The sequence below is a fragment of the Trichoderma virens genome (assembly GCF_000170995.1).
Source record: "Trichoderma virens Gv29-8 chromosome Unknown TRIVIscaffold_3, whole genome shotgun sequence".
Classification (NCBI taxonomy): domain Eukaryota; kingdom Fungi; phylum Ascomycota; class Sordariomycetes; order Hypocreales; family Hypocreaceae; genus Trichoderma; species Trichoderma virens.
In genome coordinates, this window is record NW_014013746.1 from 2225381 (window position 1) to 2241119 (window position 15739).

The following is a 15739-nucleotide window of genomic DNA, read 5'->3' on the forward strand; positions in this document are numbered from 1 at the left end:
GGGGAATCGCCCTACGCCGCACGCCATTATACATGCATTCCGAGTCGTAAATTTGGCACTGAGAGCATCTGGGCTTTGCACCATTGCAGCGAATCTTCTTTTGGCAGCAGAGATCGCATGCCTGCAGTCGTAAAGTTTAGCGAGTGTTCAGAGAAGATGGGCTTGTCATGGATGGGTACCTTTCTTCTTCCACTTCTCTTAGAGGCACCGGCCTCCGCGGCGTCTCTCATGCTTGCTTCAGATCAGTCATTTACTCAGCAATCCTCAATGCAATGCGTACGAATTCCCCGCGGGCGCATTTTATACATGTACTTTGTCTGCTCTTGACTTAATCACATATTGGCCGATTATGTGGGCTAGCTTTGCTGCGAACTCCCCGCGGAGCTTGAGCGATTACAAAGCCGTGATTCCGCCGCCATACAACAACTAATTACAAAGTCCGCAACGACGAAATACTCTTAGCAGCTTAGATGAACCCGTGAGTTGCGCTATCGATCCGCTGCGCCGATGATTTCTAGTCCGCAGAAGACATTATCGGTTAGAAAGAGCCAAAATGCGGCCCGTAATCTAGGATCGCAACTCCCCGTGGAACTCGACATTCGGGAAGATGCATCATCATGAAAATGGTGGATCTCAAGGCCAGTCTCTGCAGATATTTCTTGAGGTTCCGTATCTTATAAAAAGATGAAGAGACAACAAATTATGGATGGCTTGTCGACCAGAACAGCCAGACGAAAGCTCTAGACATCACGACAAACTCGTCCGAGAATAACAGATCATCAAACGATTTAGGGAAACAAAAACCAGGAAAGAAACTGCAGTCCTCTAGTCCGCAATGGCTTCCGCATTTGAGACGCTGGTGGACATTGTGATTCCAGAGATGCCTTCATTCACCAAAAGCTACCACCACCGTCCCTATCCCGCCATCTCGCCGTCGCGGCCTGAAATCGCAGCCGCGGCGGCAGGGAAGAATGTTGTCGTCACAGGGGGTGGCACCGGTATTGGTAAAGCCATTGCCATCGCTTTTGCACAGGCGGGCGCCCGTTCTGTGGCTATCCTGGGCCGGCGCGCCGAACGGCTACAACAAACTGCAGCTGAGATGAAGTCGGAGGCCGCCGCGTATGGCAATTCGCCCATCATCATCACGGAGGTGGCGGATCTTACGCAGCGCGACTCGGTGGACGCTGCGCTTCAATCCATCCAGACCAAGATCACCACCGAAGCCGGGCCAACTTACCTCGACGTGCTTGTGTCCAATGCTGGCATGGCCCCTAAGACAGGAACGGTGGTGGGCTATGACGCTGATATCATGATGAATACCCTCGGTCTCAACGTGTTAAGCGCCTTTAACGCAGTCAATGCGTGGGTGCCGCTGGCACCGCCGGGCGACAAAGCCGTGCTGCTGAACGTGTCAACAATGATGGCACACGGAACACCAGTGGCCACCAACTTCGCCTATTCGATCAGTAAGGCGGCTAATCTCAAGATGATAGACTACTTCGCCATTGAGAATCCGACTATTCACGTGGTGAGCTTTCAGCCCGGTATTATCAATACGGAGCTCGGCGGCGAGGATAGGCCTGTCTTTGTTGCCCCAGACACAAGTAAGCCTTTTCTTTCTCGGGCCTTCCTCCTCACTCATCTTTTCACTATTGCTTTCTATCTACCCTTTTCCCAGTTTTAGGTTCCAATTACTGACAGCATCGCTCTCCTATAGCTGAGTTGCCGGGCCAGTTTTGCGTCTGGTTGTTGACGGACGAGGCGCGATTCCTCAAGAACAAGTTTTTATGGGCCAACTGGGATGTCGAGGAGCTCGTGGCTCGTAAAAATGAGGTTGTGGGGACTAGGGCACTCATTTGGGGGGTCGAAGGAGTTCTCGTGTAATACGGCAACTATTCAATAATAGGTCCTTTTTGGAAGCATAACAAAATAGCCTTCTTGATACTCTGCGACTGTATATAGCCTTGAACAACAGTCTCCATTCTATGTACCTTAGGCCGGCTAAACATTTAAACCTTACATTAAGGAATTCACAACTTCTAAACTAGGCTGATCATCTACTTTACAAGCATTGGCTGTGCCTATTCAATCTGTCTGTTGAATGAAGCTGGCTTATTGACTTTCTGTAACGATACATCTAGCTTTGACTCGGGGCAATGAAAATACAGATCTAGTTTGATGGGAAACAGTGCTAATAATTCAAATCCGGGGGATAAGGTGATTGAGAAAAAGTCGCGCTAATAGAGTGAGTGCACTCGATCTTCTGGAGATGTCAATATCTACTGGTATGAAAACATGCACTTTGTGTCCAGGAAGAGTAAAATCGGCATTAGGCTGCGGGTATCTCCGGATTGGTATCTCCGGAATGCAATCGCATGCATCGAACCTAATGACTGCGAGTAGTCCGCATATTCTGCTTTTACCAAATGACCCTCCCAAATTGGCAATATCTCAATAATTTCCTGTATAAACATGGAACTGGTATTTATAAATAATAATAATGGGATTGACAACAACACGAGGTCTGTGATCCGTCGTCAGGCCGCCAAGGGGCAAAATCTCGGCCGTAAGATCACTCGGCCATCGCGCGTGAAAGCACTCGAGCGCCAAGCTCTGCTAAAGCCTGTCGTCGCTATCAAGTCCAAGAATGGGTCTACAGAGGCGCATCAAGAGAGCCGCAAGGTGGACTGTAGTCCTCAAAGGGACACTGAGGACGCGCCATCGCGAGTCGAGCCTATGGTAGGCGACACTGTATCGGTCTTGAGCTTACCTATAGAGGTGGCCCAGGAGGACAGGGTGCTCATGTACGAAGGTTAGTTGGCATAGAATCCCTGCTAAAAATATTCAAGAGTTCCCTGGACTTATATCTCGAATAGCGGTGGCATTCATGAATTCACCTCGTTGTTTGCCTAGTCTAGCCAAAGCGCTTGCCGAAGGTAGTGTTGGCCACTCAATCTTTCTACAGCTCATTTTCACGGACCAAGCATGTATGCTTCGCCCCTTTATTATATGTTGCGACCGCTTATCCTAAACAATCTCAAAATGAGCAGATTATCATTGCGCCCTGGCCACTGTTCTCGCATGTACCAAGGTCTCCCCACAGGCCAGTCTCTCTACAGTCCGCCACCTTACTCAGGCTTTCCGTCTGATTAACGAACGCATTTCACGAGATGAACGAGTATCTAATTCTACAATTGCTGTGGTCATGAGCCTATCAACTTATGAGTCTACCCGAGGTCGCTACGACCACGGCATGATTCACCTCTCGGGTCTTTTTCGTATGGTCGAGACACGAGGCGGCTTAGATTGTGTCGGCTCCGAAGAGCCTGAGTTAATGCAAAAGATATACAGGTACGTCATATTTATTGTGACCTTTATTGTGAATCCGTTAACAGAAAGGTGCAGGGCGGATCTTGATTACGCCCTCAGACTTGGTAGTACTCCGAAACTGAATATTATGCTCTTTGAGAATGCAAAAGCTATGGAGAGGCTGGATATACCTTCTTCGCGAGAGCGCAACTCTCATTCCATCGCATCTAGCCTTCAGTTCCGAGACCAACTAGGCTCCGAGCTATGTGCCCTCTGGGAAAGTGCCGCTGGCTTGTCTATGTTGGTCAATGAGGCGAGTGCAGGCGAACGTGCCAAATTATCCAAGGTGCAGTTTTTGAGGACTTACGTCTGGCTTGGTCACCGACTTCTCAACTATGCTCCATTGAACGAGTCATTTTCACATAATCGCGTCCAAAATATGGCACATTTAGGTCTATTAATGCTAATAAGCTCCCTCTTATGCGGACTCGACCGCCGTGTGGCTGAGAATTCAATCTTATCACAGCTACTTCGCAACGAAGCACACCTGGAGACCAATGACGAGACGCGGGAACTTCTTTTGTGGCTTTTATTCTTGGGAGCAGCTGGTATTTTGCAGGATCCTCGTCACGATATCTGGCTAATTCCAAAGACTTGGGAGACAATGCAAGCACTCGGGCTGAACAATTGGGAGGCAACTAAACAGGTTCTTTTTAAATTTCCATGGATGAATGACTTCTATGAGAGAGGGGGTTCGGCGCTATTCTCCCGTGTGGCTTTTTACCAAGGGGTTCAATCATCTATTTCGAAACCACTATAAAGACTATCACAACATAATATATAAGCATTTGTTAGCTTCTCTAAGGCACCCCTACTCAAGAGCCTTGGAAACACAGCCTGGCTCTATATTCTCAAGCTCCTTAACAATACTGTCCCAACCCTTCTGGTTTGCCGTAGCATCCATCCATCCTGGGATCAAGTTGCTATAATATCAATGTTAGTACACACTCGATCAGCGTCACAATAATATTTAGCGCATTTCGAACACTTACTCGGATGGAACGCAATCGTCCATGTAGGAACCGTGACTATCCTCACCTGCAACGGCTCCAGCCAAAAGAGTGCGGCTGCCACACTCGGCCGTTCGACCGCACTGCCCCAGAAGCTCTTTTAAAGAAGTCTTGAATGCTTCTGGTGCGTTTCGCGAGAGTGTAGTCTCACATAGGCCAGGATTAATCGAGTTGATAATGACCCCACCACGAGCCACTGGGAGCAATCTCGCAATCTCGCGGACAGCCAATATCTCCATCATCTTTGATGCCGGGTAGCTAGAGAAATCAATGTTAGTATTTGAAAAATAGCAGCTTGGAGGTATTCTTAGTAGTTTATAGAAATAGCTTGCTCATAAATTACCTTTTCATTCCCAATTCGCCGTCTTCATCCATGTTCACAATCGGATCTTCGGCAATCTTAGCCCAATAGTCACCTAGATCAAGACCAGTACCGCTGGTGACAATGCTTAGTCGAGGATAGTATCCAAACTTGGCTGAATCAAGGCGCAATTTTGGAAGAAGAAGCATGGCCAAAAGAAAAGTGCTAATAACATTGACTGTCAACGTCAAATGGTGGCCCTCTGCTTTCGTGCCTGACCCTGCCACGGCTGCGTTCTCAATTATAGCATCGATGCGCTCAAGTGACTCAGTTGCTTTGGTTGCAAAGGCACGTACAGATGAGTAGCTGGAAAGGTCCAAATGCCAAACTTCAGCAACTCCCTCGATTCCCGTGGAGGCCACAATGTCTTCCTTGGCGGCCTCACCAGCCTCGAGGTTGCGTACCGCCATAATGACTTTGCCCGCTCCTACACCCACCAAATGGCGTGAAGCCTCAAGTCCAAGACCTACGTTGGCACCAGTGACAATGTAAGTTCGGCCTGCGCAGAGCTCTTTGGAGATCGTCAGCGGGAGCTCGCGTTTTTGGACTCGAGCGCGGTCGGTGGCAGACATGTTTATGAAGTGGTATATGATGAGCAATTCAGAAAATTTATAGGCTCAATATGGTGAAAATAAGCTTGCAGATAAGCTTCAAGGTGTGCGAATTTGGTATTAATGTTATTAGATGTCGAGGAGAAAGACCAACATTGTTGGCTTCTTACTCCCTTTTATAACTGTTCAGCACCACGAGGACAAATAGTAATTTTAACACTCAACGGAATTTACACAATCCCCGGCTCCTCAAGTACTGTAAAGTCCGCCGAGATTTGTTTCCATATTATGAATTCGGTATATACGATCACACACAATATGAAGGAGCAGCAAGAGGCCCATATCAACCACCAATGGGAGAGTGACGTCTAAATTAGGTCTAGTGGGTGTCGTCCTCGAAGGATGCTAGGCAATAGGAGAGCGGCATCCAAAAAGGGTAAGAGCCGGTCAGTGCTTGGGTTGTGAAACCATCCTTTTTGCCTGGGTATTGTACTTGTTGAGTTCAATGTTTACATACTTAGAGCTGGGATACTCTTGGTTGCCTACTATGCTGAAATCTAATCAGAGTTGCATACCAACACAGCTTCAAAAGAGCCCTTGACATTGTGAGCAGATTAGAGATAACTAAGATGCTCTTTTATAATTTAATGGGGTGATAGGCTAGCAGTGGATGTATTTGGACTGGATATCTGAGATTATTTCTCCCCACCCCTCAATCCAGTTAAATAGCCGTAGCGGATTCCTTACTGGCTATTACGTAGGGCCTAAATAGCTCCGATTCATCAACATCGATGATGCGAGAACCGGAATAGCATCGTAGAGGTAGGGAACAAATTCAGTTACATCCCCGTCGATGCCCACAACAAGTTTTACTATGCGAAACCCATTCCGAATTGAGATTAGAACGCAAATAAGGCAAAAAGCCCTAAACTGAGAACGCCATCCAGTCTGCTGACCGTCGGATTTCGCATTTGAGAGATGGTGTATTCGAGAGTGCAATTTGACAGCAACGGCCAGGAGAAGTACAGTATTGAAAATTTGCATAAAAAGACCGACAATAAGGATGTTCTTGCCGATAGTTTGATTTCTCCCTTGCTGGGCGTCAATACTGCCACCTAAAACATTAAAGTCAATCCTAGAGTCGACAGTTATAGCTGAATCTCCTTGCTTAGGGAGACGAACCGATAATCTCTATCAGAAAAGACAAAATACCGCCAGAAAGGAAACCAAAAGTCAGTTGATGAGGCCGGAGGAGTCCTCGATTGACGCTACCAATGAACCCAATTGGGTGGTTGAGCATCACGCATGTCGGTGCAGTGATCAAGGCCGGATAAGCATAAAACAAGGTGCGTTGGATGGAATACAGTAAAGAACAGGACTCCGAACCAGATGATGCAGCCCTCACGATGTAAGCTGCTGTTTCAACTAGAATTTATCGGGAAACATAACACATGCATAACTTATCTATTGAAGATAATGAATTGGCTATTTCTGATTTTTCTATATGTTTTTTTCCCTCTCTGATCTTTCTTTTATGTTTCTGGCTAGTATATTATTATGCAACTGTTTGATTATACCTGTGGTGTCTAGGCCTACTATTTGCAAACCTTGGCAGGACGTGGCACGACACGTTGTGCATTTATAGTGGTAGTACCATACTGTATATGGCTTTGGACAGATCACGTGGAGTGACACCACACAACTTTAATATAGTGACAAAACAAGAAATGATTATGTATGTTGGATGCGTCAGAATTGAAGGCATTATTCACAATAATCTCGAGGAGGCTTGGGAGGATTACGTAAGACTTAAAAGTAGCAACTTCAGCCATTAAAAATGTAGTGCCGACAGTGCCGGACCTTCAGCCTCTAGTACCGAACTACCACTGAAAAGGTACATTTCGCCTTCTCAGAGCAAAACTATTACGCTAAAGTAGCGTCACATAGGGTAACCCAAGCGGTATAAGTGGTAATCAGCATAGGTTTACCCCGTAGTCTTTGATGATATTAAAAAGCTTTGAATTAAGAAATAATTACGAATGCTATAAGGTTGATATTAACACAAGCTATGGTCGATAGATCCGTTTTGCCACATCTTGCCCTTCGCCTGATCCTAGCTGGGTCTCTCCAGATCACGGAGAAATAGCGAATAAAAATCTAATAGATTCCTACTCGAAGAAGTAGGGAAAGTCAAATCGTGAAACGACTACGAGCCTTTAGCCATGACTGACCTTTCTCAGCTGTAAGCAGCCGAGCTCACAGGTTTATGGTAGGTTGGGCAATAAGCAAATTGTAATCCCTTACTGACAACAAACTATAGCGGGGCAGTTCGAAAGTTTACGGTGGCTAATTATAGCTGGCAGAGGAAGTGTAAGGGGAAGTGGTTTTTTCTTACTGGCAACGTACGCTAAATAAGTTTGATATTGCACACCTTGTAGGTGGTGAATCAGACATTGGCCAGCTTAACGGGTATCGCGATATTAGATAATAAGTGGCCGTTTTGGAGGTGTTAGCTGTGTGTGCGATAATCTGCGGGCTCTCAGCAGCTGATGTGACTACCTGCTTACGGATTACATGTATGATGAAAAGTATTCTTACGCTTCTACGAAGCAGGCGGTACGTCATGGATCATGGACCTGGTCTCTGACAGGCTGAGGCATGGATTTCCCATGAATAGGGTTGGCAAATCTTTCCTATTCCTACTTTGGCTTACGCAACTTCATGAATTTGCCGGCTTAGGCCATTGCTGGCTATCCCCGTATTACTGTTCTAGGCTAATGGGGGGTATTCCTACCAGTGCACAGACAGACTGGACCAATTGCTTTCTATTTAAGCGTTCGAGCCCAACGTTAGAAAACCAGATGAGGACCAGGCCAGTGAGGTACGGATCGTTTAGCATCTCGGGGCATTGGTCTATCGCCCTAAGCCTTCCTTTGGAAGCCAAAATCCATCCTAAAGAGATATCCACGTCCACCAAAATGGATAAATTAAGCAAATTGAACTCGCATGAAGCGAGGTACGGGCGTCGTCTTCTAATTAACACCATCGACGATATTGCTTCCTTGGATCCTTCTCGTCCTTTTCTTTTTATACCATGCTCGTCTGAACCCAAAGATGGTTGGAAGCCGGTCACGTACCTGGAGATATGCAATGCCATCAACTATGTAGCTCATGAAATTACCATGAAGGCAAAAGAGGAGCCACAGGAAGAGTCTTTCCCAACTCTAGCATATATTGGGCCAAATGACGTCCGCTACTTCATCATTATGCTAGCTTGTATAAAAGCCGGACACAAAGCGCTCTTCATCTCCCCCCGAAATAGTCTGGAGGGACAAATGCGGCTCTTCGAAGCGACAAACTGCAATATCCTCTTCCACGCGGAGTCATCTCAGGCGCTTGTCGAGCCATGGCTGAAGGCACGCCCAATGCGAACCTCTGTCGTCTCAAGCGCCGATGCTTGGCTGCAGGCTCCTGCAGATTCGTTTCCATACGAACGGGAATTCGATGAGGCTCAGTGGGATCCGATGGTAGTCCTCCACACCAGTGGCACAACTGGTTTCCCAAAGCCCATCATTATCCGGCAGGGAGTATTCAGCATCGGGGACGCGTTCCAAGATATGCCAGCGTATCAGGGAAGCAAGTTTTTATTTTCGGAATGGGTTAGCCGGAGCCGGAGGATATTCACCCCCATGCCCTTATTCCATATGGTTGGAAATGTGATTAATTTACTATTTACGGTTTTCTACGGAGCACAGATGGCCTTGGGAATTCCGGGAAGATTACTCACCGCAGAATCAGTCGCGGAGGCAATCGCTTATGCGGAAGTCGATGCTGTTATTCTACCACCTTCTATAGTTGAGGATTTAAGTTTGAATGAAGAATGGATGGAGCAACTGACTAAGCTTGCCTGGGTGGGATTTGGAGGTGGTAAGTGTTTGTCCAGATACGGGGTGTACAGATTCTGACTGTTCTGCGCGTAACTAGGAAAACTTAAGCCCGCCACTGGTGATAAACTAGTGAAGCGGGGTATACCTATCGCCAACTTCATTGGAAGCACTGAGTGAGTTCTACAGTTTAGATGCACTGGAGCTTTTGGTTCGAGGAGAGCACCACAACTGATCTGTTTCTAGGTTTGCGCCGTATCCGTTATATCGCCAACCGAATCCTGAGCTCTGGCAATATTTTGTTTTCGATCATGAGCTTGTCGGTGCAGAGTGGCGTCCTGTAACATGGGAGAAGGACATCTACGAGCTTGTCGTACGCCGCAAAGACCGCAAAGACCCAGGTCTTCAAGCTCCATTCTACACCTTTCCTGATTTTTCCGAATGGTCGACTGGAGAGCTGTACAAACCTCACCCTACACTCCCACTCAACTGGTGTTATCACGGTCGGGTAGATGATGTCATCGTCTTCTCCAATGGCGAAAAGCTCAACCCAACAACAATGGAAGAGACCGTTGCAGGCCATCCCGCTATTAGAGCCGCCTTGGTCGTTGGACAAGATAGGTTTCAACCCGCTTTAATTCTGGAACCAGTCATCCCGATAAAGGACCAAGCTGAGGCAGAGGTACTTATCGACTCCATCTGGCCCTTAGTTAAGGCTGCCAATCGAGAAACGGTCCAACAAGGCCAAATAGTTCCACGGCTCATTGCACTCTCCGACCCAGACAAGCCATTCCATCGCACTCCGAAAGGAACCGTACAGCGCTATGCAACAGGACTAGCCTACAAAGATTATATTGATCTGATTTACCAACGCGGCACTCTTGGGGGTCCAACAGAGAACATCTCTCTTGACTTTGCTAGCGAAGAGTCATTGAGCCAATCTATCATCAATTTACTATCATCCAAATTTGGATTGCAGAATATTGACCATGATACGGACTTTTTCAGCATTGGAATTGATTCACTCCAAGTCCTTAACATGTCCAGCTTCCTTCGGTCAGGCTTTGTGACCGCGAGTGTACATGTCGACTCCGAAAAACTGGCCCCCCGGGCTATCTATCGCAACCAGACGCCTAAGCTTCTGGCTGCGTATCTTCTTTCAACAATCATGATAAAAGATCAGGAGACTGGTCAGGATATACCATCACAAGAGAACAAAGCCGCAGAGGAGTTCGTAATAAAGTATACAAAAAACCTTCCATCACCAAATACAGACCGGCCAGATCCCTTAGAGGAGGGCCAGACGATCCTCTTGACAGGCTCAACCGGGTCGCTTGGTTCTTATCTTCTCGAACGTCTGTGCGCTTTACCACGCGTCAAGAAGATAGTTGTCTTCAACCGCAGTCTTGACGGTGGCCGGTCGCGCCAATCGTCGGCCTATGCTGCTCGTGGCCTCTACGCCGATTTCTCCAAAGTCGAATTCTGCAAAACAGACTTGTCAAGCCCGGGCCTTGGCCTCAGCTCAGCAAAGTATAACGAGCTCTTAGCCTCAGCCGACCGTATTATTCACAGCGCGTGGCCTGTAAATTTCAACCTCAGTGTCGCGTCATTTGAGCCCTCCATTCGTGGTGTCAGAAACCTGGTTGATTTTGCCGGTGCTACTACGAAGCGAGTGCCCATTGTGTTTGTTTCGAGTGTCAGCGCCTCTTCGGGTTGGGCAGAACCAGTGCCAGTCCCAGAAAAACGGCTGGACGATATGAAGTTGGCACAGCCTGGATATGGGCAGTCCAAGCTCGCCGCAAGCCTGATTCTTGATGCCGCAGCTGAGCATTCCGCGATACCGACGGCCTCGGTACGGCTGGGCCAGGTTGCTGGGCCAAGGAGTCGAATGGGCGAGTGGAATCGGCAAGAATACCTCCCAAGCTTGATTGCCAGCTCAGTCTACTTAGGGTTCTTACCGAAGGACCTCGGAAATGCAGACTTGGTTGATTGGATGCCTGTGGAAGACGTCGCGGGGATTATTCTAGATGTTGCTGGCGTGACAACCACAGTACCGTTGTCTGATATCTCGGGCTACTTTCACGCGGTAAACCCGGTTGCTACTCCCTGGTCTAAACTAGTCGCCATGTTGAAAGAATACTACGATAGCCGGATTAAGGGGCTGGTGGGCCTTGACGAGTGGGTGGCTAAGTTGGAAAACAGCGCCAGTGAGACAATCGATGTGGCTAGAAACCCGGCTCTGAAGCTTGTTGATACATACAAGCTCATCGTCAAGGGGCAACGTCCCCCTGATTTTGAGACGGACAGGATAGCTGCGAGAAGTCCGACCATGGAGAAACTAGGCCCTATAACATCAGACCTTATGTGGAATTGGTGTGACCAGTGGGCTTTCTGAAGTCAGTGTTATATGTAGAATCTGTATGGGAAGAGTACAATAGTGAGGCTAACAATCTTGTGAGAAACGACTCTTATATACTAGAATTATTCCTTTTAACTCTGATTTTCTTCTGACATATCTACTTCCTTCCCGTATGTGCCCTTAGGTGTTCTTTGAAGCGGAATTCCTTTTTTAAAAAGAAATTGCGTTCGTGTCCTGGGCCTTAAACTAGGCATGGCCATCTGCCTAACCCCACAGGTCTAGATATGATAGAAACATATCCCTGCAATTGCGAAAACGATTGTGATTCTTTATGACTGTAAGAATTAAGGCACCCTTGTCTAGCCGAACGATTCAAGCAGGTGTTGTTAAAACGGCGCCTGAATCCACTTATGATTCGCAATAGCGCAGTCTTTGGAGGTTCCGCTCTTGGTAGCTAAAATTTGGTCGTCTGTGGAATACCGGACGAACTTTAGCTCTAATCTGTTTGCATCTTATGAGGTTAGAGCTCTACAATTAGCAGCATGTGACGATTTGTCTCTTTTATCATTGGCGTGGAGGACAGGGTTTGATACCCTGAATACAGGTTCGCCAAACTAGCAATGGCCTCCTAAAGGCGTATATAGGGGAGGAGAATTTTTCTGTAGAGATCTTCTAGCTTCCCTTAGGAAATTAAACGATGAGTATTGTTATATTAACATCTGTTATATATAGGAAGGTTTTGGGCGCCGTCTGATTAAGTGTTGAAACACGCCTCCAGGACCAGCAACAGCGCTATCATAACGACGGTCGGAATGACTGTTCTGTTCTTTTTGTTTTCTCCCTTGCTGAGAGATCATGCAAAATTGATCCGCGAGATTGGCGGGGCAGCCGCAGTTCTGCTGAAAAACGACAACTCTGTTCTTCCCCTCAAGTCTCCCTCTAATATTGGCGTGTTCGGCAACGACGCTGCGGACTTGACTGATGGCCTTGTCTACCAAGATCCTCCTGCGACTAACGTAGGGTTCGAATAAGTTACATTGGACGTCGGCGGAGGTTCGAGTAGTGTCCGTCATTCGACTCTCGTCACCCCTTTGGATGCTATCAAGGCGCGTGCTGAGCTGATTGGTGCTCGCGTGCAGTACATCCTTAGAAACGATCGCCTGTCAGATGGCGGCTTCCACAGCATATACCCCACTCCAGATGTGTGTATATTATTTCTCAAAACTTTTGCCGCGGAGGGTTACGATAGAGTGTCCTTCGAAGCAGGCTGGAACTCGAGCATCGTCGTCACTAACGTGGCAGACAAATGCAACAATACTGTGGTGGTTACACACTCAGCTGGTATCAATACTATGACTTGGGCGACCCATCCGAACGTCAAGGCTTTCATTGCTGCCCATTTTCCCGGCGAGCAGACAGGAAATTCTATCGTGGATATTCTTTGGGGTGATGTAAACCCATCCGGCCGATTGCCGTACACGATTCCAGTCAGAGATGAAGACTATAACATTACCATTACCAATCTCACCAGCGACCAGATTACATACCCTGGAGCCTGGCCATCCAACTTCACTGAAGGCTTGCTTATTGATTATCGCCACTTTGATGCCCTGCAAATCGACCCGCTTTACGAATTTGGGTTTGGCCTTAGCTACATGGACACTACATTTGACTTGGCGTCTAACATTTCAATTAAGACTTTGGTAGAAAGGGTTAGTGCTGTGGTGCCTTTCTCCAACTCGTCATCGGGGCCCCTTAGCGATCTCTTTACACCACTCATCAATGGAACAGTCAGCGTCTCTTACACCGGAGATCTGGACGGCGCCACTGATGTTCAGCTATACATCTCATTACCAGTTAGCTCGGCTCGAGCCGGCACCCCTGTTCGAGTTCTTCGAGGATTCTCGAAGGTTCAACTAGCACCAAGCGAACAAAGAATGTCAGCTTCTCATTGACAAGGAGAGATCTGAGCTATTGGGATGTCGTCGTTCAGGCGTGGCGCATTCCTGCTGGAGAATTTACTTTTCACATCGGCTTCAGCTCTAGAGATCTCAGAAAATCAATCTCGTACTCTGTTCTGTAATTACTTCTACATAAGCGTATATGATGCTTATGTTTCAATCGAACATCTAGGCGAATTCAATTTGCATAGTATCATAACTAGTTTGAAGTGGGATAAGACATTGTAATCCCAATCTCATAGATAACAGAAACATCTATGTGCGCAAGATCTGGTATATCTATCCGTTGGTTCCGCTGCGTTTTAAGTTGCCGGCAAGGCAAGGATCCCGAGGTGAGCTGGATCATGCTAGCAATGTCCACTATATAGAGAAATTACGAATCATAATTTGCGGAGCCACATCTACGGTAAGGGCGGTAGGGTAGGACTGTTTGGTTACTTGGTTGCTTGTGTCAGGGTTGACCAAGCAGGTTCTCATTATAAGGCCCAGCAGTAATCCTCTTTCTTCATAGTGGGTTTAGCATAAAACCCTACAGCTGGAAGGCCTTTGGATGCAATCTCCATGTAATATTTCCCCCACTCAAGGAATGCCTATTGTGGGTTATCGTATCACAGTTATGACGGCTCTTTTTGCCGAGATCCGAAATAGGAATGTATTTTCGAATCCCCCGCATATCGAATAAATCGCCGTGGAACATCGGCACATACATGTAGCGATATCTCCTTTTCGTATTGGTTTGGAGTGGTCAATTAAGGGTTGCAAAATGCCCAGGGCGGGAGCGGGCGCGGGCTTGAGCACTTTTAAGGCGGTTTGTGGAACGAGATATTTTGGCATTCTACCATCTTCCGACACACCATGTTAACGACAAAATTGTTGGTGTCTTAATTAACCGTGTTGAAAGAGAGCGTTCAATATGCAGTGCGTAAAGTGTAGTTTCAATAGTTTTACTGATTTACGAATTGGTCTCAGCACCAATGGCTTTTACTCTTTGACGAAATTCCCCTCAACTGCCTACTCAACAATCGGGTGTTTTTCACTTGTGATGTGTCATGTAATAATATCCACAGAAGCATATAAGGCAAATTAAGTGTTTCTCCCGCTATATTAAAGCCAACTGCGTATTCCACTAGCTCAGTAGCCACCCAAGTCCCTTGGCGTAAGTTACATGCGTCTCGGTGATTATATGCAGTCTGCATCCATTGTCATCACATTCTTGTATCACCATCCTTATAGAGTTAAGCTTATGGTGGATTCTTACAATTAAGCATCCTTACTAGGGCTGTCAAAATTCCATTTCGCCGAGTTAACTGCCCTCATGAATGTATTTAAACCGACCACTAGGCCACATTTCACTAATCAATCGGATCAATTCAAGCCATCTCCCACCATTGAAGCCAACATACACAATGAAGGTTCGATTTCCTTCTCAGATGCCTCCGCTCTGTTCGGTTGAATTTGAACTAATTGGTCCGATAGGTTACCATTCTCCTCTCCGCCCTCGCTGGACTGGCTTCCGCGGCCCCTTCAGCACTTGCTGGTGCCTATTATGAGCAGTGGTGGGATGAGGGTTGCAACGGCCGAGCTTTACTGGGAGGCTCCCTGACCCAGGGATACTGTACCATCTTTGAGGATTTTCCCGGCAAAAGCATCAAGGTTACGCAGACAAACCCATGCCCTGTCGGCACATCGCTACAAATTACTATTTCCTCCACGAATGACTGCAACAATGATCAGCCTGACTGGACGTTTGCCGCGACGAGCGAATGCATTAATGTCTCGATTCAACCATCTGCAGTGCACCTTAACTGCGTTTAATGGGTGAAGAGAAGACCTAAAATGGTGTTGGGCTTTGGTGACTTGTCCTCATAGGTAGAATAAACACAATATTCAATTGGCTTAGTTTTAACAACTAGATTGACGAGTACATGATGGTTCTCTACCCTGATTACTGCGAAGGCTATTATAAATACCTACAAACCGATGGTCTTTTGAGACATCCAAATTGGAGAGTCGTCGATTTTTGGGTGAAGTCACTAATGTCAATGTCCAATACAACTTGAATCTCCCATGATTAGCACAATGCATGTGCTGTAGCGAATGCGCTACCGTGCAAGGTCCTGTGCTGTGCTGGGAGATTCACGGCGGGGTTCTTCTCTTCCAAGTTAATACTATTTCGCTGCCAGATCAGGTACCTATACAAGCGACTGATTCATAAGGCACTGACTTGAGATGCTGCGTACCATG

General features: G+C 47.1%; 6 protein-coding genes across 6 annotated transcripts; 5 read left to right on the plus strand and 1 right to left on the minus strand.

Annotated features, from left to right (window-relative positions):
• Positions 1-880: 880 nt before the first annotated feature.
• Positions 881-1884, plus strand: TRIVIDRAFT_55103 (uncharacterized protein; the record flags this gene model as incomplete). The annotated part of the gene is made up of 2 exons (XM_014104499.1): positions 881-1604; positions 1718-1884. 2 exons carry the CDS (start codon positions 881-883, stop codon positions 1882-1884), a joined length of 891 nt encoding a protein of 296 aa, XP_013959974.1.
• A 588-nt stretch (positions 1885-2472) lies between these two features.
• On the plus strand, positions 2473-4129 carry TRIVIDRAFT_62442 (uncharacterized protein; the record flags this gene model as incomplete). Its single annotated transcript, XM_014104500.1, has 4 exons — positions 2473-2812; positions 2877-2987; positions 3051-3351; positions 3406-4129. 4 exons carry the CDS (start codon positions 2473-2475, stop codon positions 4127-4129), a joined length of 1476 nt encoding a protein of 491 aa, XP_013959975.1.
• Positions 4130-4357: 228 nt separating this feature from the next.
• TRIVIDRAFT_32783 (uncharacterized protein) lies at positions 4358-5312 on the minus strand (the record flags this gene model as incomplete). Its single annotated transcript, XM_014104501.1, has 2 exons — positions 4358-4637; positions 4723-5312. 2 exons carry the CDS (start codon positions 5310-5312, stop codon positions 4358-4360), a joined length of 870 nt encoding a protein of 289 aa, XP_013959976.1.
• A 2957-nt stretch (positions 5313-8269) lies between these two features.
• TRIVIDRAFT_32741 (NRPS-like enzyme) lies at positions 8270-11570 on the plus strand (the record flags this gene model as incomplete). The annotated part of the gene is made up of 3 exons (XM_014104502.1): positions 8270-9218; positions 9276-9351; positions 9422-11570. 3 exons carry the CDS (start codon positions 8270-8272, stop codon positions 11568-11570), a joined length of 3174 nt encoding a protein of 1057 aa, XP_013959977.1.
• A 776-nt stretch (positions 11571-12346) lies between these two features.
• TRIVIDRAFT_198722 (uncharacterized protein) lies at positions 12347-13489 on the plus strand (the record flags this gene model as incomplete). Its single annotated transcript, XM_014104624.1, has 2 exons — positions 12347-12550; positions 12641-13489. The coding sequence occupies 2 exons, from the start codon at positions 12347-12349 to the stop codon at positions 13487-13489; spliced, it is 1053 nt and encodes a 350-aa protein (XP_013960099.1).
• Positions 13490-14863: 1374 nt separating this feature from the next.
• TRIVIDRAFT_110875 (uncharacterized protein) lies at positions 14864-15494 on the plus strand (the record flags this gene model as incomplete). Its single annotated transcript, XM_014104620.1, has 2 exons — positions 14864-14907; positions 14972-15494. 2 exons carry the CDS (start codon positions 14902-14904, stop codon positions 15308-15310), a joined length of 345 nt encoding a protein of 114 aa, XP_013960095.1.
• Positions 15495-15739: the final 245 nt, after the last annotated feature.